Source organism: Alosa alosa, chromosome 5 (assembly GCF_017589495.1).
Source record: "Alosa alosa isolate M-15738 ecotype Scorff River chromosome 5, AALO_Geno_1.1, whole genome shotgun sequence".
Lineage (NCBI taxonomy): Eukaryota > Metazoa > Chordata > Actinopteri > Clupeiformes > Clupeidae > Alosa > Alosa alosa.
Window position 1 is genome coordinate 13,183,394 of NC_063193.1, and position 21,283 is coordinate 13,204,676.

Sequence of the window (21,283 nt, forward strand, 5' to 3'; positions counted from 1 at the left end):
CGCCTGGACGGAGGGAGAGGATGAGTCTGCTGCTCCAACGGCTGCCATGAGGGGCAGGTCAGCAGGGCTGAGACGAGAGCCGACCTGAACGGAGTCAGAGACACACAGAGGCTCTTCTGGAGGAGGAGGGGTTCTGCCATGAGTGGAGCGCACGCTTTACTATAGCAATCAGGCCTTTCTTTTGTCAGCTCGGCTCAGTTTTTCCCTGTCCCGAATTGACTCGATGTGGAAAATTAGCCTCGCACTCAATGGCATAATTTCATCAAAGCCTCGGTGACAGGGGAGAACAAGTAGACTGCATAGAGAGAGAAAGAGAGAGAGAGAGAGAGGGAGGTGGAAAAGTAAAGAGACAGACAGAGAGAGTTTGAAAAAAGAGAGGGTGAATGAGAAAAGGAAAGTGAGCTCTTTGTTTTCCATTGCTGTGTATCTCCTCCTCCTCCTCTCTCTCTTCTCTCTGTTTTTGTAGCAAAACGGCACTCGTGGCAAGGTGCCTCGCCTGCTCATCTGTTTTCATTTACCCACAACCAACGTCAGAGTTCCTCAGCCGCTATGCCACGGGCCCCCCAACACCTTTCCTCTCCTTTCCTCTCCTCTCCTCTCCTCTCCTTTCCCCTCCTCTCCTCTACCTCCTCTCCTCTCCTCACCTTTCTTCTCCTCTCCTCTCCTCTTCTCTCATCTCCTTTCCTCTTCTCCTCTGCACTCCACTCCCCTCCTCCTCTGCACTCCTCTCCTCACCTCTCCTCTTCTCCTCTCGTCTTCACTCCACTCAACTCATCTCCTCACCTCTCCTCATCTCTCCTCTCCTCTCATCTCCTCACCTCACCTCATCTCTCCTCTATTCTCCTCTCGTCTTCACTCCACTCAACTCATCTCCTCACCTCTCCTCATCTCACCTTTCCTCTCCTCTCCTCTCCTCTCCTCACCTCTCCTCACCTCACCTCACCTCTCGTCTCCTCTCCTCTTCTCCTCCTCTCCTTCACTCCACTCAACCATCTCCTCACCTCTCCTCATCTCACCTTTCCTCTCCTCTCCTCTCCTCACCTCACCTCTCCTCTGTTCCACCCTCTTCTGCTCTCAGTCTCAGAGACCCCCCTGTCCTCCCAGCACCTCCTACACTACTGAGTACCCATCATACACCTCTTTGCTCCTCTTGTCATGGAAGAGCCTCTTTCTCGGTCATGTCCAGATGATCCCACTTGATTGGGGCTCTTCCTTTCCCACCTCCATGAAGACTTTGGGTTGAGAGCATACTGAGTCTGAATAATGGGGATATAAAAATGGTACCCTCAAAAATCCCCCAGAACACTATTGATGTGTGTGTGTGACTGGGCTCAAAACCAGAATCGCCATAATCACGCTGAAGAAGGGCGTCTGGCTTGAAACATCCGTGGGGAGATTATTTATTATCTTTATTCATAAAGTTTACAGAAATAGTACACACACACACAGATACACACACACACACACACACACACACACACACACACACACACACACACACACACACACAAACACACACACACACACACACAGTGTGTTCTTAGGGCTGTTTGACACAGAAACACCCTGAGCCGACGTCAGTGAGAGGGAGAAAGACAGAGAGAGAGAGAGAAACTGGAGAGTCTGGGCCATAGGTGTGGCTCTCTTCCTTCTCACTTTTTCCGCAAGGTAACTCAGCCCATCCTCACAAACACCCAATCCAATTTGGGCCACTGAGGAGGGATATCAGAGCAAGTTATCCCAATGTGTGTGTGTGTGTGTGTGTGTGTGTGTGTGTGTGTGTGTGTGTGTGTGTGTATATACATGTGTGTGTGTGTGTGTGTGTGTGTGTGTGTGTGTGTGTGTGTGTGTGTGTGTGTGTGCGTGTGTGTGTGTTTTGCCCAGGGCGGATGTCGCCCGCCAGGTTGTTTTAGTAAACCCTGTTGTGATTCAGATGGGAGCTACAGTGGAGGGTTGGCTGCAGGGTGGTGTGGGGGTGTATGTATGTGTATCCGTGTGTGTGTGTGTGTGTGTGTGTGTGTGTGTGTGTGTGTGTGTGTGTGTGTGTGTGTGTGTAGGGGATGGTGGGGGGGGGGTTTGGAGAGGAAGGAGGTTTAGCCATAACAGCAAGGATTTAAGCGGAGTCCGTGGGCCAAAACCTAATTACCACACTTGCATTCCTCAGCCTGTTAGCTCACCATCTCCCAAGACTCCAAATCAGATTTCAGAAATTACACGGAAAAAATGAGCACTGGTCATATAAAACACATAGAGACAGTAGGGAGGACCAGAAAGAGAGGTGTGTGTGTGTGTGTGTGGAGGAGAGGGGGGGGGACTTGGCAGCGGCTGGTGTTCCCTCTTCAGATCTTTATGGGCCTCTTAGCACCAGTCAGGCAATACTAGTCCATTTTCAGAACAACAAAAGCAGCAGTATGATTGTTTATGCTGGCAAACAGAGACAGCTCTGAGCTCCTACCTCTTCAGAGCAGGGGGGAGTCATTGCGTGTGGAGGGATGTAGCTGGAGGGGATGGTGGTGGTGGTGGTGGTGTGTGTTGGGGGGGCAGCCGGAATCACCCGTGAGGGAAGAGCCACCCATTGAGAAAATGACTTAGATTCTCTAAGCTGTGTGTGTGTGTGTGTGTGTGTGTGTGTGTGTGTGTGTGTGTGTGTGTGTGTGTGTGTGTGTGTGTGTTTGTAAATTTGGATAGCATGCATCTGTCATTTTAAGTGAGGGTGTGTATGTGAGAGAAGACATTTGATGTGTTTGACATATTCTAAACCAAAATAAACTCATGATGCAGGCAACACTCCAAGGGGAGAGTTTATACATAAAATCGCAAAAACAATTAGCATTGGTGTTTGTCTCTAGTTTTGCACAGGAAAAGTCTTGTTGCGGTCAACAATTTCTGTGATTCAGCACTGTAATTTAAACAAGTCGAACACTTGCATTGCAAAGTCGTGTCTCATGCACTCCGTCAGCCCTGAACTCAACAGACCTGGCCGTCATCTGTTCAGATATGCAGCATTCATTTCAATCCCATTTGGTCTTCAGTCTGGTTACAGAACCAAATTTAGACACTTGATGACTAGTTTTCTCCTACGCTGCCGTGCACCACCCAGATGTGTGCTACGCTTTTGGTGGTGGCTGTTGTGAGGTTTGCCCCCTTCCCGGTGATGAGTACCTAGAAAAGCGCTTTATTTTTTATTTATTTTTATTTTACTTTTTCTTGAATTTCCCCTTGGGGATCAATAAAGTATCTATCCATCTGTCCATCTATTTATCTATCAAATGTAATGTGTTGTTGTTATTGCTGTTTTCTGCTTTAATCTGTGCACTGTGTTCATTAGCCCCTGCGTTTTCTGCTCGGCTTAAGACAAATGGGAGCAGCATGAATTAGGGGTGATTTCAGACAACCCTAAATGCTTTGTGCATGAAACACTCTTTACGACACCTTCAGTGACTTATTAAAAGCCATTGTGCAGTTAATTGGTTTCCAAGAGGTCTCACAGTGTTCTGCAGTGAAAAATCTGTCCTGTTAAGTGGACGTAGAAATTCAATCATGGCATACGAATCATCTACTGTAGTTGTTGCCTAGTTGGTCAACAAGTCCCATTATAAAGACTTTATCTCTCTCTTCTTCTTTTCTCTTCAGACCAAAGAGCAACAAATGCAATCATTGAACAAGAGCAACAGAGTTCACCTGTACTGTGCATTCCTGGACTACAGGTGAGTTTCCTCTCTAACTAACAGACATGTAGACATTGCTGACTCTGCACTGATGTGCACTGTTCCCATTCATGTGAAATACAGTATGGGTGTTAAATCCTCAAATGAGCCATGATTACAGCATACATAGGTGACATTCTCCACATAACAGATGGATGGGAACCAACCCTTTTTATGTATGATATATTCTCTTTTGCATACACATGATTCATACTGAGTGAAAATATGATTAGCAGTGTAGAGTGTTATCTTATGTGGCTATACATATTCCTGCCATAACAACAAGCCCACAAATTATACGACTACACTATTTTTAGAGTTATGTGTTTGCAGAGGATCTTTTTGCTTCGTTTTATGAAGACGTACCTGCACATATACTTTTATTCTCGCATTAAATTCTGCTGTCATTTATGACTTCCTCTGAGGCTCCTTTGGAGAGCCAGAGCACATCTTTTGCTTATTAAGACAGATTTTGCGCTGAGAAAGGCAATAGCCTTAGCCACCAGTGAAAACTCTTGTGACTGCGGCCAAATCTGTGACCACGTCTGAAACCGTAAATCAGGACAGAGCGAGGCTGAACGCTGTGGATTTAATTTGGAGGGGAACGGTTCCCCGTCCCGATCACTCCCTACACCACCCCCCACCCCCATCTCTCTTGGGTTTGCGCTGGAATGTCAGGCACGTGATGGTCTTCTGCAGGCTGTGTTCAAGTCAAACAAATGCTGGCATTTCACACAGTGCAATTGTTGTTTTTCTTCTTGTGTGTGCTTCATCATCACATTTCTGTGTGTGTGTTTGTGTGTGTGTGTGTGTGTGTGTGTTCGTCTGTCTTTCTGTTGGTCTGTTAAAGTTCTAAAGAAGGTGTGTGGTCTAACGAAGGCTGTGTTCGTTCTGGTGGGAACCTGTCCTACTCTGTGTGTCTGTGTAACCACCTGACCAACTTCGCCATCCTCATGCAGGTTGTCCCCATTGAGGTAAGGAACTCAACTCACAGTGTGGGTTTGTGTGTATGTGTCAGTTTGTCTGTGTCTGGTGAAAATAATTCTCAGAAAATGTAAAACTAGATGTACCGCATAGCGTTACAAAATATGACTGCCGCTCAGTCCTGTACATCCATTCCGCGAAAATAAATCATATTAATGAATTTGTCTCCATCTTCTACTCCATCCCCCACTCTTGAAACTTTTGTGTATGCTTGTTTGGAATGTGTGTTTGCGGGTTGAAACAAAGTAGCTCTACTGGCTGAAAAAATTTGTAGCATTGTTATAAAACCTTTAAAATCTCTAAACAATCAGAAGCAGGGCAGTTCATCACAGTCCATCCATTGCAACTGGACTGATGAAAGGTACACCTGTATGCTATATTGTATTTGGGAAAAGCAGAAGGTAGCAGCATAATGTATTTATTTATTTATTATTAAACAAAACAATCCCTGTCAGTTCCATGCAGTTTTCAACAGCTATCAAGAAGAGAGGTCATGTCATGGATTTTTGTGAATGTTTCTTCTTCTACATATGCATAAGTTTAGTCATCTAGTTAATATGATATTCAGCTTTATTGTCAATGCACAAATGAAATACCAGTAGTCTAAAAAAAAATGCCGTTTTACCCAGTGGTGCAAATAACTGACATGTCCAAAAGGGCCTTCATGAAATGCGTTGCTAGACTGTTCATACACATTTTAACGGGCCAAGTTGAAGAGCTACTGTCCGTTATTGTTTGTGCAAATAATATGCTGACTCATGTTCCCTTGCATTTTGCAACTATGAGGTCCATGGTTAGTCTGGCTTTCGCCAGACCAAGCTCAATCTTTTAAGAAATCGAAAAGGAGTTCACCCAGCCTAGTCCATGGTAGGCGCCCGATAGAAATATTGTTTAATTTTGCGATTGAGATATCCACGCACTGCCCCACCCCCCCCCCCCCCCCCCCCCTGCGACATAGTTTTGCATATCAGTAGTAGGCCTAATACATTTCACGCAGCTGTGTGAATCACGAAAGTTTACACTTCTAAATGGAACCCAACCCACTGAACAGTAGCTCAAGGTCTGTGGCTAAAGCAGCCATAATGAAAGCGTTATCATTGTTTGGATACTTCACACACACGTGTTTTTTAATCGCATAGATTACAACTACCAAGCTGGAATCAAAGCACATCGGCTCCCCTCTCACACCCTAAACACGCACTTCGAACATACAAAAAGCGTCTCAGTCTCACGGTATAGCCATAGGCAAAACTGTATCGGACCGGTGTAAAGTTGGTACTAAGGCCTAGTCCACACGTACCAAACCGATCTTTTTTTCCTCCGTCTTCCCTGGAACCGTATCAAGAATATTTGCGTCCAAACGGATCCATCTCAACACGACTCAACACGTTACTTCATACCCCAGGCCTATAGGTGGCACTGTTTCTTTACAGAAATTGACCAAAACTTGCACTTTACAAACAGACAGAATAGGCTACGACAAAATGGCTAGTGCAAGGAAACCAGAATTGTTTGTGTGGACTCATGGTGAACTGTCAACTGTAGTCAACTGTAAAACTAATAAACTTTATTTTACGGTTTGTGAAGGGTGCAGTCCCATCCTTTATTTGGCTAACGCAGGTAGGCCTAATCACCTTTACTTTCTTTGGTTGTAGGATAGTCCGTGATTCACATGGCTATCACCGCAATTAGGCTACTAAACGCAAGGCTTACCCAAGTTCTAGGCTATTCTGTCGCCACATTTATAATATTGCTATAAAACCTTCGTTAGTAACAGTCAAAATTTTTTGCCTGCATCAAATCATTTCAAATATTGCATTTTGCATTCAGTGCGCTACCATCGGCTTAACGGAGTTCTAAGCGCCTTTGTATGCTTATATCTGATTTCACTCGATTGTGAATGCATGTATATATGTTGAAAGACATGTAAAATAAATGAATGACACTGGCACTACCCACAAAATAATGTAGCCTAAACTTACAATCGCACTTTCCTAATAACTTAAGTTCTCACGTCACTGACAGTAGCTAGAATGCATAAAAAAACACGGGAAAAAACAGTGTTCAGTCCACCAAGTCATAAGCTACCGAAAGCGCAAGCACCAGTTGTGATATTTATCTTAATGGAGTGTAATCGAGGTAATGTCATGTATGAAAACTAGTATTGTTAGGCAATACTACAAGTGCAAGTCCAGGGCAGCTGAGGTGTGGCGATGACATCATCGATATGCAAGCAGGATGTGCGGTTTCGCTGTCTAAACGAATTCAAATGGGCTACGGTTTCAGATTGTTCCATTCTGGGACACAAATGATTCACTTTGACGAATTTATGTAGTTTCAGTCCTAGTTACTTTACTTTGAGCCATGTTCTTCCTTACTTGAATCACCTTTGAAAATAGAGGATTGAAGTAGCCTATGGGTGTTTGGGAATGAACGTTGACTCAGATGCTTTTTGAGACTGAGCAGAAATGTCCCAGCCAGGTGTTTAGGATGCATCATAGACAGGTTATCTTTCAGGTAGCCTATATATTTTCCATTAGAAACCATCAATGAGTTTTAACGTGTTGTGGCTAACTCACTTAGCTCCTGCTAGTAGCCTACCTCCTGCTAGTAGTCATAAGCAAATGAGATGACAGTCGAAAGATTCAATTAGTGCTGTTATCAATTTGCTTGGTAGCCTATAACCGCATTTATGGTTTTCTACAAATACATCAATAATCAAATTGGCCTCCATCACTCAACCAATGCTAATGGTAACATTATTTTACCTACTCTAGGATATTGATATAACTTAAGATTAACGTAGCCCAGTGGTTTTCAAAGTGGGGGCCAGGGCTGGGGGGCCGCGAGGGGGTGCCAGGGGGGCCTCAGCAAGTTGGATGGAAAAATAAAAGCAACAAATAAATACATTTGAAAAATACAATACCATTATAATAATTTGTCGCATATCCGAACATTATATTTCCCATGATAATAATTGGGAATAATAGTAGAGTGATAGCTCTCATATAGCAGAAAGCCCCAAATGCAATTTTTACACACGGTATGCTCCATCGCGAAGTGCTTGTGGCTAAAATAATTATTAGGATTAGCTTAATGTATTTTTACATTTGCCGTAGTATTGTTGATGGGTTTAGTAACACATCAAGGGGGTCCTTGGCCAGAACCTAGTGGTATTTGGGGGGCCTTGTCGTGGAAAAGTTTGGGAACCCCTGACGTAGCCTACCTGCAGTAAAAAACAAGCATGTCCGATAAACATTCTCAGATTTATTTCGGCTTCAAGAAGAAATGGGAATTACATGTCATCAGGCATGGACTGGCCATCGGGCGTACCCCGGTGGGCCGACGTACATTTTTGGGCCGGTGCTGTCATAATTTAATAATAATTTTAAAAAAATATCCACCGCGACCGTATTTGAGACACAAAAACGCGGCCCATTGGTTGATTTTCTTGACGGACATTGGGCTAGTCCAATGACATCTCTCAGCCCTCCCCCTCCCCTCCCAGGGTTATCAGAGTTTGCCATTTGAGCTGTCTGACCGCGGAGAGAAGTGAGTTTCCGTCTGTGAAATTGTGAAAATGGATAGTAGGCCTAATAAACCACAAAAAGCTAAGGGGGGGCGACAGAAAGGCGCAGACAAAAGTCTAAAAAAGAATACAAGTGGATCGCAGCAAAATGTCAAAATCACAGAAATGTTCACCCCAAGGTCGACTGTTACAGCAGGTGCAGGGCCTCGACATCGAAAGTGCTCAGGCTGAAGGAGTGGAACACAGCTTTGATGTGCAGTGTAGTAACACAATTTCTATTGGCTGACGCCGTGGACGTCATCCAATCACACAGCGCTCTATTTTGTTAGAGAGTCTTAAGGCGGGCTTAACAGGATAACGACAGTCCTGCGACGGTGAACAACAAGGAAAGTGGCTATGGATGTAATGAAGAGCGGGTTGTTTGAATCGTTAACGGGCCAACTTTGGAGAAGTTCAAGAAGGATGTATTTGCCTAACCGGACGGATATGGTCGTGGCGGCTGGCCTATTGCATGCCTAGGCAGTTTGAAAGACAATTCTCTGCCCACCCCTTGGATTAAGCGAGGTGAATGGTTTGATTCCAGACTATACATTTCAATGATATAGGATGGCCCGCCAGGCTAGTAACACAGAGGAAGGCTTAAGTACAGGTGGATTCGGAGGAGGAGAGAGACGTTACGGAGGAGGAGGAGGAGATAGACGTTACGTTTGATGTGCAGTGTAGTGATACAGAGGAAGGAGAAGTACAGGTGGATTCGGAGGAGGTGGAGAGAGACGTTAAGAGGAGGAGGAGGAGAGAGACGTTACCCAGCAGGGACAAATTGAGGAAGAGGTCAGAATAGCTACTGTAAATGTTAGCAGAATGAAGAGGGACGTTTCATGCAGGGAGGGCTGTTGTGTGTGTGGAGGGCTGGGTGACCACCTGCTCCTCCGCTTTCGATTGACATGCATTTGAGCGTTTCTCTGCAACATGCATCAGTAGCAAAGAAGCCATCTGCATTTTACATTGCGCTATTCGATTGTCGTCGATGCGGAGAGGAGAAAAAATAAAATAAGTTATCCACAACAAATCAACAAGTGGTCGGCTTCAGAATGCACTCAACTTTTTGAGATCTGAAGTCAGTCATCATTGGTCGAAATTGTTGTCAATCTTGACGCAGTACAACAAGCAAACCTATCACATTTCTGTGGCATACAGACACGTAGGCTACACACGCACGCACTCAGAAAGACACTAGAATGACAGAAATTATGATGAACAATGAAAATGTTTTGGGATGTGTGTATCTTCACTTAATAGTATCTGGGGAGATTGTAGGCTAAAGCGTGTAAATGCTCAACATAGGAAATAATTACAGGACTCATTTTATTCAGTCAGACTTAAAACATGCATAATAATAGTAGCCTATAGATTTTGTGCACAACCTCGTCCTTGCTGGTTTGGAGGGTCACCCTAGTGGGTGTGTATGTGTGTTTGTGTTTTAGCCTTTGTTTTCGAATAATGCCATGAGTAGACTCGATGTCCAACTTAAAGAGTTATTTTAGCTTGCCATAAAGTTATAGTTTGCAGGTGTTACAGCTTACAGTTATTATTATCATGTAATATTAGTGAAACATTGCTTTCCCGAAATGGATGATAAATGTGCGCTTATATCCTCTATGTCGCGTGCCTCAGCATATCGTATAAAAAATCATGGTGGGCCGCCATGGCCAAAAATGCCCGGGCCATTTTTTGGTCCCAGTCCAGCCCTGCATGTCATGCAGAAATCATCCTACCCTTATTAGACGTTCTCTGCGGTAAACTACAGTCTTGTCCTTGTAGGAAGCGTAGTGTCTTTCCAACCCACTTTAGATTAACTTCCGACAAAAATACGTCTCACTGCAACGATGCGCCATCTGGTGGACAAACGACTATGTGACGCCAATACTGGAAATGCAGCCAAATTATTATGATGAATATTTGGTTTTCCTTTAATCCTACTGAATTTGTAATTATGTATCAGCCGTTCTAATTGCCGATACTGATGGTGTGTGTGTGCCTGTGTGTGCGGGTGTATATGTGTGCACCACCATCTACAGGCCAATGAGTGTACAGTCACTAAATGTACACATAACTTATTTTTTTAGACCCCCCATGGATGAAATTCTACAAAACTTGGCATACCCCCAGAGAATGTCAGGTTAATCATACACATAAAATTTGGTGCAGTTCTGAACATCATAACTGAAGACAGGGGCGATTAAAGCAGAATGATATTGCATTTTTATTTTTTACCGGGGGGGTGCAAATCACAAATGAGTGATTATGGGCTAGGTTGATGTGGGCCCTTGAGACCAACATACCATAAAAATGTCTTCATCCTCGGTGCCACGGTTCAGGTAGTTATTTAGGAAAAACTGCATTTTTTGGGTTTCGGGGGGCCCAGCGCGGGGTGGGAGTGGCCCACGGAACCAAATGAAATTTTTCCGTAAAAGTCTAGTGGGGCTACATACCCACCAAATTTCATGTGCCCCGGTGGTTCGGTGTCCCGGGTATCATTGACCAAAAATTCAGGAAGTAGATGACGGAAAAAAAAAAAAAAAACTTTGACAATCAATCACAAGATTTTGTGGGTGATACGGTAATTCATTTGACACCAACCAGCACCAACTAAATTGACTTATACCACTAAAAGTATTGTAATTTCATGCCTTAAAGGCAGAAAATTCATCTGTGGGAGGTGCTGAAAGAAAGGACATCTTGGTTCGGTCATTTGTGGTTTGGTGGTGACTCCGAAACAATGGGGCTGAACAATGAGAATTCTTGGAATGGTAAACAGTCATGGGCTTGGTTAGGGAACATCCATCTGCCACAGTTATATTTTACACAGCCATGTGGCACATTGCAGAACTCAGAATGATAGAGTGAAGGGGGAAGCTGATAGATGGGAGATGGTTCACTTCACTCACCATCGCAGAGTCTCCTTGTTTTATAGGCCTCTCAGGCTGGCCCGTGTTCCTCCACATCCACTTCCTGGAAGTCCTCCAGCGATTAGGATGAGGTTTGGCCCGAGGTCGGGAGCGCTCCCTACCGCCCAGCGGTCGCTCCGATCACCACTGCGGGCAGATGGAGGGCTGATGCTGGGCGTGTGAATTAGTGTAGTGGAGTCTTGGCTTTTCCGCTAGTGGTTTGTGGAGATCCTTGGTTAAGCGCGGTTAGTTCGGAGGGTCTATTCCCAGGGAAGGAGAAGGGGGGCGGGGTGGTCCCTGGTCTCTGTATTTGGACACTGGGCTGTGCGTCCTCTCTGTCAGAGGCCTCTGTCCCACTGTCCAGTCTAATCCCCACTGTGAAGCATTCAAGTGAGCGGAAGATGACTGAGGGTCAGAGGGGACTTATACAGTATTAACTCCTCATCATGGTTTTCTTGGAGCCATCTCATGTGGTACACATAATAATACATAATTAGATGAACTATCTGTATTAGGGAGATTCTGATTCTGTGAGCAATTTATGCATGATAATAGGCTAAGAGAGGCAAACATGAGAAAATCTTGCTCGCTTCAGATGAGTGATGCCAATCCACACGCCTAACCAAACAAACAAAAACAAAAATCTTGCTTCAGACTTTTGCCATGTCATGGCTTTTTGTTAAAAAAGCCATTTTCTGGCGAAACAAAGTCTGGCAAAAGGCCCTCAAGTGTGTCTGCGCTCCATAAACTTTGAGACAAGCCCCGACCCCAAGCACAAGGGGAGTGTCCCTCTCTGCCCAGCAAGACGTGCACCCAGTTGGTCCCGATCCCCTTTTACAGGCCAGATGTGCAGATCAGATCAGGGGGGAGTGGACCTCTCTTTACGTTCGGACCGTAAAACATCAGAGCATCAAGTCACCATTCACCTACCTCAAAACAGTCCTAAACTGTGTACTCCCCCCCTCCCCCCCCCCCCCCCACCCCACCTCCGCACACCACCGCCTCAGCTCAACGTTTGCTATCAAAGCTGAGATTTTTCTGAGACAACAGCCATTGTTTCCAACACAAACTAGTGGAAGCCTGGTCGCAGAGGGGAGGTGTGGGGTAGGACAGCATAAACAGCACAGTAAATCTTCGCATCGAGACAGTGAGAGCTCCAGCACTCGGGTGCTTTATTGTTCCCGGGGTGCATGGAGATATTTAAAACTTGCCTAATTGGAATCACAGTGTTGTTGTTGAACCGCACAGAGAAGAGGCTTGTTGTTTTTTTTTTTTTTTTTTTTTAAAAACATTCTTGTCCTGTCAGGAACTCCTAAATGAGCGGTGATTGTGGAGGTGAATATGCTATAAGAAATGTAATGGTGGTCAGATATTTGTGGTGAGCTCCTTCCAGAAGTTGGCCGGCACATTCACAGTATCTTCAATCTTGAATTCTTGAAACTCATTGAGGCAAAAGCACAATTCCCACCCAAGTTAACTACTATGAATCATTTCCAACCAGACAGATTCTCAAAGAACATTCTCATCATGGCCCAGCTCTTATTAGCTGTGAAAAAAAACCTCAGTGCATAGAGCAGTTTATGAGAACTGCTTCACTCAAAATTATATTTCTTCCAGTGGAACATACAGAATGTGAATGCTCAGGTAGAGTTAAGCCAGATCAGGCAGCCAGCCATGTTGCCTGTGTATGTAAGGCATGGAGCAGTCCCAGTGTGGCAGTCACTCAGTCGGTCAGTCCCGTCACGGTGTGGCTGCCCAGGGCTTTGATGCTATTCTCTCCTGTCGCACAGCTCTAATTAGTGGCTGCTTCCATCCCCGTAAAACCTTCGGGGAACATCCCACTCCGGCGTTTGCCAGAAAAGAAAAACCCGGATATATTCTCGGTTCACTCTCTAATCACAAGGCACACAGAGGAGTTAATGTGGAATCATAAACAGAAACCCCCAGAAATAGCTGCATTTTGAAAAACATCTACCTCCTGTATGTAGCATACAAACTGAAAATGGAGAATGGAAAAATAAAGGGAAAAAATACCAAGTACTAATTTCCTCCGGCCAGCTATATCTGCTATTACAGTGATGGGGCCAAATCCATGCATTGGTTTGGGGTTTCTGGTCTGAGTGAGCATCCATGCTTATTTTTGAACCATACCACAGTATATAAAAAATGCACAGTCCATTAAATGTGCTTGGGTGATAAATAACAATGTCTTGTTGCTCGTTCCTGGGTTTGTGGGTCTAGACTAGAGGACTAGGGATGTCAGTACAGTATCACTTTGTTCTCTGAAATGTGGCATAGTCATATGACAGACATATTGGCGTGTCTTGGTTGAGCATCATGCATCCATTAAATTTGTGTTGTCACTTCTAATCAGCAAAATTGTTCCTTCCTCTTCCATTCAAGCTGTCCAAAGCCAACCAGGTAGCGCTGTCAACCATCAGTTACATTGGCTGCTCCATCTCCATCTTCTGTCTGGCCATCACGCTGGTGACCTTCGCCATACTTTCGTGAGTACTCACCTCAGCTGATGCATGCCATATGTTTCCCTCACGGGATGTTTCCCAGAGACGCCCCAGTAAGACTTTGAGATGGGATACGGTCTGGCTCACGGTCAAGACTTTTTCCTTTTCTCTCACAGAGGTACTTTAGTCCAAGATGCAAACTGGTCTCCATTCAGGAAATCAATCCAGTTTCTCATGGCTGCACAGGTTTCAGACCTACAACATTTTGACGTTTTTATGACTTTTGATTACTTTTGAGATTTTTACTTTTTTTATTACGGTAATTCTCGAGAGCTATGAATTCCTGATCTGTCAATGGTTTATTTTGGATCAACTGTGGAGCCAGCAAGCGCTCAGAACCTTTTTAGGTTTTATTTTTTTAAACGGGACAATGCACATGAATGAATTTGAAACTAAAACAGTTGTGCAGTTCATGCAGCTCTACTTCAAAAATCTAACAGTGTCACAGAGAACAATGCAGAGACAAGATGAGAAGTATAATATGGTCATATTTGCATGGCTGGCCTTACTTCTGTAACTGAGGATAAACTGATCCTCTAAGCATACCTTTATAAATTGGACGAGCTTTTATCCAAATGAATGCAAAGCACATGAATGTTTGCATGAGTCTGAGAGCTACTTCGTCCTCCTGCAGGTCGGTGAGTACCATCCGTAACCAGCGCTACCACATCCATGCCAACCTGTCCTTCGCCATCCTGGTGGCCCAGATCCTTCTCCTCATCAGCTTCCGCTTTGAGCCAGCCACGGTGAGAGCCCTGACCATCACCCGCTGTCTAAAACAAAACTCTTCTCATGAGTCCCACCAAAGTACATATCTCTCCCTTGTGACTGCTAATACTGTACAGTTATGTTTGTTTTCTGTTGGGGCTAGTTTATCACTCACAGAGCACAGGAGTAGGCCTCTGCTGCCAGCTCTTAATTAGCTGTGTGTGCCAAAGCTGACTGCAATGCACCATAGGCATGCAGCTCAGGAGGTCCAGGAGGAATAACAGGGCATCGAAGATACTAGAGGGTCATACCAGGAGCTGGAAGGAGAACTCCTGTGTCCATGATGTTAGAAGAAAATTGGTTCCCACAACTATTATTGTGTATTTCTAAATGTATGTTACAAGTTTGTGTGTATGCATATTTGGCCGAGTATGCATAAGTGTGTGTGTGGGTCTGGGTGTGTGTCCGTGTTTTTGTGCGCGTGTGTGTGTGAGTTGGTGCTCACATGCGGAATGGTGGTGATACATGTGTGATCCTGGTTTGATAGCTCTGCGACACATGTGCCTCAAAACGTGCACATTAGTTCTGGGGTCCCAGATAGATAGATGACGCCAATTTGGGAACCACAGACTGTAACGAGAGCCAGCAAGAACAAGAGATCGCCCATAGTTCACGAGAAACCACTCATCAAAACTCCATGAACTCAGTCCCACCCTCATTGCCCCGTCTACATTTTAGTGAAATCCAATAAGGCCGTCACAAATTGAATAGAGCAGTCTCGCCTCATGCTGTTATCTCATATTTCAGTAACATTAAATATCAAAATTAGGATGTCTTCCTCTGGCGCAGTGGACAACACACACATACACAGGCATAGGCACAGACTCAATACGCACGTACTGTAAGCAGAAAGATCACATCCACAGATGGATTCACCACACACATACCAACAAAGAACTAATTGTAAAAACACCACATTGATCACACAGAATCACATAGCTATCATCTCAAACCCTCATAAATACATGCAGAAACCATTTTGAACATTCCCTTCCTTCCTAGAATTAGCTTACACAGACACTGAGGCATGGCGTGGTGGTGAAGCAGGAGTGTCACTGATTAACAATCGGTCGATTCAAGGTCTGATTTGTGCTGTTGCGAGTCCTTGTTGCTTTGGATAAAAGTGTCTGCTTAAAGGTTGTATCAGCGATGGTGGGGTAACGTCACTTCTGTTGACGTTCAAAAAAAAAACCCAGCAACAATCTTCAAAAAATTGCCTTAAACATTGTTATTCTGACTCTTTTGTTGCTGCTGCTGCAGTGTCTGACCCTTCCTTCGGTGTTGTCTCGGTGTCTGACCCCTCCTTCGGTGTTGTCTCTGCAGCTGCCCTGTAAGGTGATGGCGGTGCTGTTGCACTTCTTCTTCCTGAGTGCCTTCGCGTGGATGCTGGTGGAGGGCCTGCACCTGTACAGCATGGTGGTCAAGGTGTTCGGCTCCGAGGGCAGCAAGCACATTTACTACTATGGCATCGGCTGGGGTGAGTCTGCCAGGCCACAGGAAGAGTCAGAGGGAAAGAAAGGAAAGAGGAGAATTCAACGAAAATCAGAAACCCATCACGCTATGACATTTATTTTCATATTGGGTAACACTTTATTTTAATGTGTCGCTGTTACAGTGTACTTACCTAATTAGGTACAGTGGTACAACCTGTGTAACAACATGTACTATCAGGTACTATCATTGTACTTGCATTATGTATTTGTGGGTACCTACATATAGTTGTTACATTGTAATACTGAGTGCTTTTACAAAACTTTGCCAATTTGCCTAAATTTTCATCAGAGGCAAAGAGCTGACCTGAGACCTGCTGGATGGGGTAAATCGGGTCATGATAGATTTGATATACAAAGCATGCTTAGCTCCAGTCAAGGCCTCATTGTCTTCAGTGTACATGTAACAGCTGTGCTGCTACAACCTTGTTACTCTTTGATACAGTGGAATAAACTGGAACAGGTCTTGTCTTGGAACAGGTCTACTAATTCACATGTACTGTGTGGTGTAACAGCAGACACGTTTCAACACATCAATTACAGGATGCATAACATCATTGACAGGATGTATATATGTAGATGTAAGTACTTAACTGGTACACTTTATTTTAATGGGTTTATTCCACTGTATCAAAAGAGTAATAAATGTGTACCAACACAGTTGATACATGTACTACAGTATGTAGGGTAATGGCAGACATGTTCCAAGACACCAATGAAACAACATACATGTAATATGTAATTGTAAGTACTTAACTGGTACACTTCATTTTAATGGGTTTATGCCACTGTATCAAAGAGCAATAAGTGTGTACCAACACAGTTGATATATGTACTATGTAGTGAATTAGTAGACCTGTTCCAAGACATCGAAGACATAACATACATGTCATATGTACATGTAAGTAATAAGTAACAAGGTTGTAGCAGCACAGCTGTTACATGTACTGAAGACAATGAGGCCTTGACTGGAGCTAAGAATGGTTTGTATATCAAATCTATCATGACCAGATTTACCCCATCCAGCAGGTCTCAGGTCAGCTCTTTGCCTCTGATGAAAATTTAGGCAAATTGGCAAAGTTTTGTAAAAGCACTCAGTATTACAATGTAACAACTATATGTAGGTACCCACAAATACATAATGCAAGTACAATGATAGTACCTGATAGTACATGTTGTTACACAGGTTGTACCACTGTACCAAATTAGGTAGGTACACTGTAACAGCGACACATTAAAATAAAGTGTTACCTCATATTGTTTAATAAGTGTAATATAATTATTATACTATGATTGACATTGTTTGAAAGGTGTGGCCATATGGGCATGTGGAGATAGACCTTGGTAATTCTCAGTTGTGAGAAGAAACGGTTGAGGAAGGATGAATGGATGGTGAATGGATCACAACTCATCTCGGGGTGGCCGAAGATGGTTTTAACGTTATTATCATTGAGGACAAATTTCAAAACAGTTTGTGTTATTTAAATATGATAGACGTTTGTCTTTTATCTATACAGTATGTGTTGTTTAGAGTCATATTTAATTAATTAAGGGGGGGCTACAGTATACTTATCCTACTTGTAGTTTTATCTGAAAGATAAAAGATATCTTTTAGAAAGAACCATAAATAATGTGTTCAGTACAAAGTCTTTTCAAAGGCCATGTGTGTATCGTTGACTTCTCTCCTCTGTAATGCGTGATGAGTGTGTAATGGTGACACTCCTGACTGGATATAATCCCCACTTGGCGGAGGTCAGGGATGTCTGCCTCCTCTGTGTACTGAGATGTATCTCAGTGGCGGGTCACCGTGTGCACAAAAAGGCCACACATCACAGGGGAGCCATGAGCATGCTGCTGACCTCACTGCTATCATATTTATTAACTGAGACACACACACACTCACACACACATTTGCTCTGTTCTCACACACACAGACACACACACACACACACACACACACACACACACACACACATACTTACAAATGCTCAACTCAACATGTGATTCATATTTGGATCTAACTCCATTTCTCCACAATGTCATGCTGTTCTAGGCAATCATTAGTCAAAGGTATAACACTGGGACACATGAATTATGGAAAAAACTTAAGCACCCAAACCAGTACCTGTTTCTGCAAATTATTCTCTTCTTAGGTTAATCCTCATCATTGTCATTTGCATACATCACAACTAAACTTCCTTCTATGGGGACCCAAGTGAAAAGTAGGGCAAACCTACTTTAAACCTTCTTTAAAACCTTTTTAATACATGTTTAATATTAAATTGTATTTATTTACCTATTCAATAGTGGGTTCTGAGAGGACAAAATGCTTCACTTTAGGGTCTGTGTGTGCGCCGTTGCCCTGCTTCTGTAGTGTGGATCACATTTTGTGTGTGTGTGTGTGTGTGTGTGTGTGTGTGTGAGTATGTGTGAGAAAGAGGTGGGGTGTTTCTGTGTGTGTGTGTGTGTGTGTGTGTGTGTGTGTGTGTGTGTGTGTGTGTGTGTGTGTGTGTGTGTGTGTGTGTGTATACACTTGAATGTCTGCCCATTGTTCTGTGTCTTTTTACAGACCTCCATGATCGTGAGTTGATCTGCTTAATGCAGACCACTATTTAATGGGCTCGGACTGTGCGGTGGTTTCAGAGTAATGACTTATCACAGGCTTCCCTGTACTGGCCGGAACAGTGATGCCATTGTTTCTGTTTTCCCCTCCTGGACATGTTGACTGTGTTGCGTCAAAACTGTTTCAGCATTGAGTCACAACACACCAAACCCATCAACATGTTTTCAGATATGGAGAGTGGATTTTGTATTACACGCAGCTCTTACTGCCATAGACGCTTTGGGCCCTGTCCAGAGGCCCACCCATGGTCACTTTGACGCAAACCTATGGATATGTTTACATCACTCACACTCAGACATATTGACACCATTAGTATTCGTTTTCAACGCCTGTCCAGTCCCTGTTGTTGTCTGTTGGGTGTAGCAGGACTGGAAATGGAGGAGTCTCAGTGGAGAAGTGATGCAGACACACCAAAAACAAATACACAAGCACATATACAGTACATTGACACATACTGTACACATAGATACACACACACACACACACACACACACACACACACACACACACACACACATATACACACACACACACACGCATGCATGCACACACACATAAATATACACACACACACACACACACACAAGCTGCTCAATGAGTCAACCATGTTAAGTCATCAAAATGGAAGTCTGTTGTTTTTGAAGGAGACTTCCGCAATCTCTGCTGCAGACTCCCCAGAATGAAACAGGCTCTCTTCCAGAGGGTCTTATTATAGTTATTAGGACACGACTGTAAAAATAAAAGAGGTAGAAAGAAAAAAGGAAGAAAAAAAAGTCTTGGCTCAGCTGTCCATTTACACAGTGTGTTATTTTAGGCGGGGGAATGTTTTTGATCTCGGCTTTTCTTAATTTCCTCACTCAGTCGTAATGGCACCGCTCTGGCTTGGTGGCCTGGGGTCTGGCCTGTCCTTGCTGACATATCAACCTTTAAATGATTAAGCTACAGAACACCCACAACTCACTCACAACAAAGCAGACACGACACTCAGCCGACTGCTTTGTTTTATACAGGAAACGTTTAGAGAGATGGGGATACGTGGCTAATCACCATGTTGAAGGGCTTTAAAGTGTTATGGAATGTAAACAATTGTGTGTTTGTTTGTTTGTTTGTTTTCAGGATCTCCTTTGGTGATCTGCGTAGTGTCTGTGACCTCAGCTCTGGACAGTTACGGTGAAGTGGGGAAGTAAGTATCCAGGAGGGGATTTAAAGCATTGGGGACAACTCAAAAAGAGACAGGGACTACTCTACCCTTTACACCACCCATCTACTCTCTAAACAGCACAATCAAACATGATCTGTCTGAATTTTCATTAAATCATGATTTCTCTCTCTCTCTCTTTTTTTCTCTCTCTCTCTCTCTCTCTCTCTCTCTCTTCCCCTTCACAGTTGTTGGTTGTCTCTTAAAAATGGGGCCATTTGGGCTTTTGTGGCTCCTGCCTTGTTTGTCATAATGGTACGTTCTTCTTTTTCTTAAGGAACAGGGGTTATTATGAAAGTAAACAATTCCAGTTTAGGTAACCCCAATCAACACTGACCTTATTTGATATGTTAAAAAATGATTTGCCACAGTAAACTCTTCTATAAGAAATAACAAATCAACACATGACCTCGGTGGAAGATCCTTAAAGATAAATCATTTCATAAGGTACCGTTTGGGCTGATTAGATGTTTTTACTCTTTAGGTCAACATCGGTATTCTCATTGCTGTGACCAGGATCATTTCAAGAATAAGTGCTGAAAATTACAAAGTGCATGGGGACGCCAACGCTGTCAAGTGAGTGAGTCTGTGGTTATCATGGGTTAGGTAGCAGAGTTATGAAACTGCAACACCTTTTGGTCAGTTGAGGACCCTAAGTGTCTCTAATCTACATTGTGACCTCCTCTGCCTTCAGCAATTTAAGTTGCTTAAAGTTTAAGTTACCTCAAGTTACTATTTGTTACAAAGGAAATGTGTTCTCTGCAGTTAACCCATCCGGGGGTTAGTACACACAGACACAGAGACAGACAGACACACACACACACACACACACACACACACACACACACACACACACACACACACACACACACACACACACACCATCAGACTGTTTACTAGCCTACACTATCAGAACCAGTACGATACACCATACTGTATAATATCCTTGGCTTATCTCCCCAGGCTGACGGCCAAGGCTGTGGCGGTTCTGCTGCCTATCCTGGGCATCTCTTGGATCTTTGGGGTTCTGGCCATCAATAACCAGTCCCTTCTCTTCCAGTACATGTTTGCAGTATTCAATTCTTTACAGGTAAGGCTGTGACTGTAGGACAGCTCTTTTGAATTTGTTATAATATTACTATTTTACTATGATTACATGTCACAGAGGGCTAATATTGTGTTCGATATTGCAACAATAAGAAATTTAATCACAAAGTGTTTTACACAGGATCTATACATATATATATATATATATATGTATAGTATATGTTGTGATATTCATGACCATTTTTTATGTTGTATAGGGTTTCTTCATATTCCTTTTCCACTGCCTGCTCAACTCTGAGGTAATGGGAACCCAGTTCATCATTTGATGTTATCAAATATACTTTTAGTGATTTGGGCATAACTTGATGAGAGATGTCAGTAAAGTGCAAAACTACCGGTACACAGAAAAGTGGCTTAATATCCCTCAATATTCTAATAATACATTTTTTCACATATGTTGACAAATT

The 21,283-nt window shown here is 43.6% G+C and overlaps 1 protein-coding gene across 5 annotated transcripts in view; it reads left to right on the forward strand.

Moving 5' to 3' along the window:
- adgrd1 (adhesion G protein-coupled receptor D1) overlaps positions 1–21,283 on the forward strand; it is a 67,614-nt gene that overhangs the window by 42,537 nt on the left and 3,794 nt on the right. For all 5 annotated transcript variants that reach the window (XM_048244005.1, XM_048244008.1, XM_048244006.1 and 2 more), the window contains 10 exons: positions 3,634–3,707; positions 4,558–4,681; positions 13,572–13,675; positions 14,325–14,436; positions 15,782–15,935; positions 19,688–19,754; positions 19,958–20,024; positions 20,254–20,345; positions 20,733–20,859; positions 21,074–21,115. In XM_048244005.1, the coding sequence (XP_048099962.1) occupies positions 3,634–3,707; positions 4,558–4,681; positions 13,572–13,675; positions 14,325–14,436; positions 15,782–15,935; positions 19,688–19,754; positions 19,958–20,024; positions 20,254–20,345; positions 20,733–20,859; positions 21,074–21,115 (963 nt within the window). The remainder of the gene's footprint in view (positions 1–3,633; positions 3,708–4,557; positions 4,682–13,571; positions 13,676–14,324; positions 14,437–15,781; positions 15,936–19,687; positions 19,755–19,957; positions 20,025–20,253; positions 20,346–20,732; positions 20,860–21,073; positions 21,116–21,283) is intronic.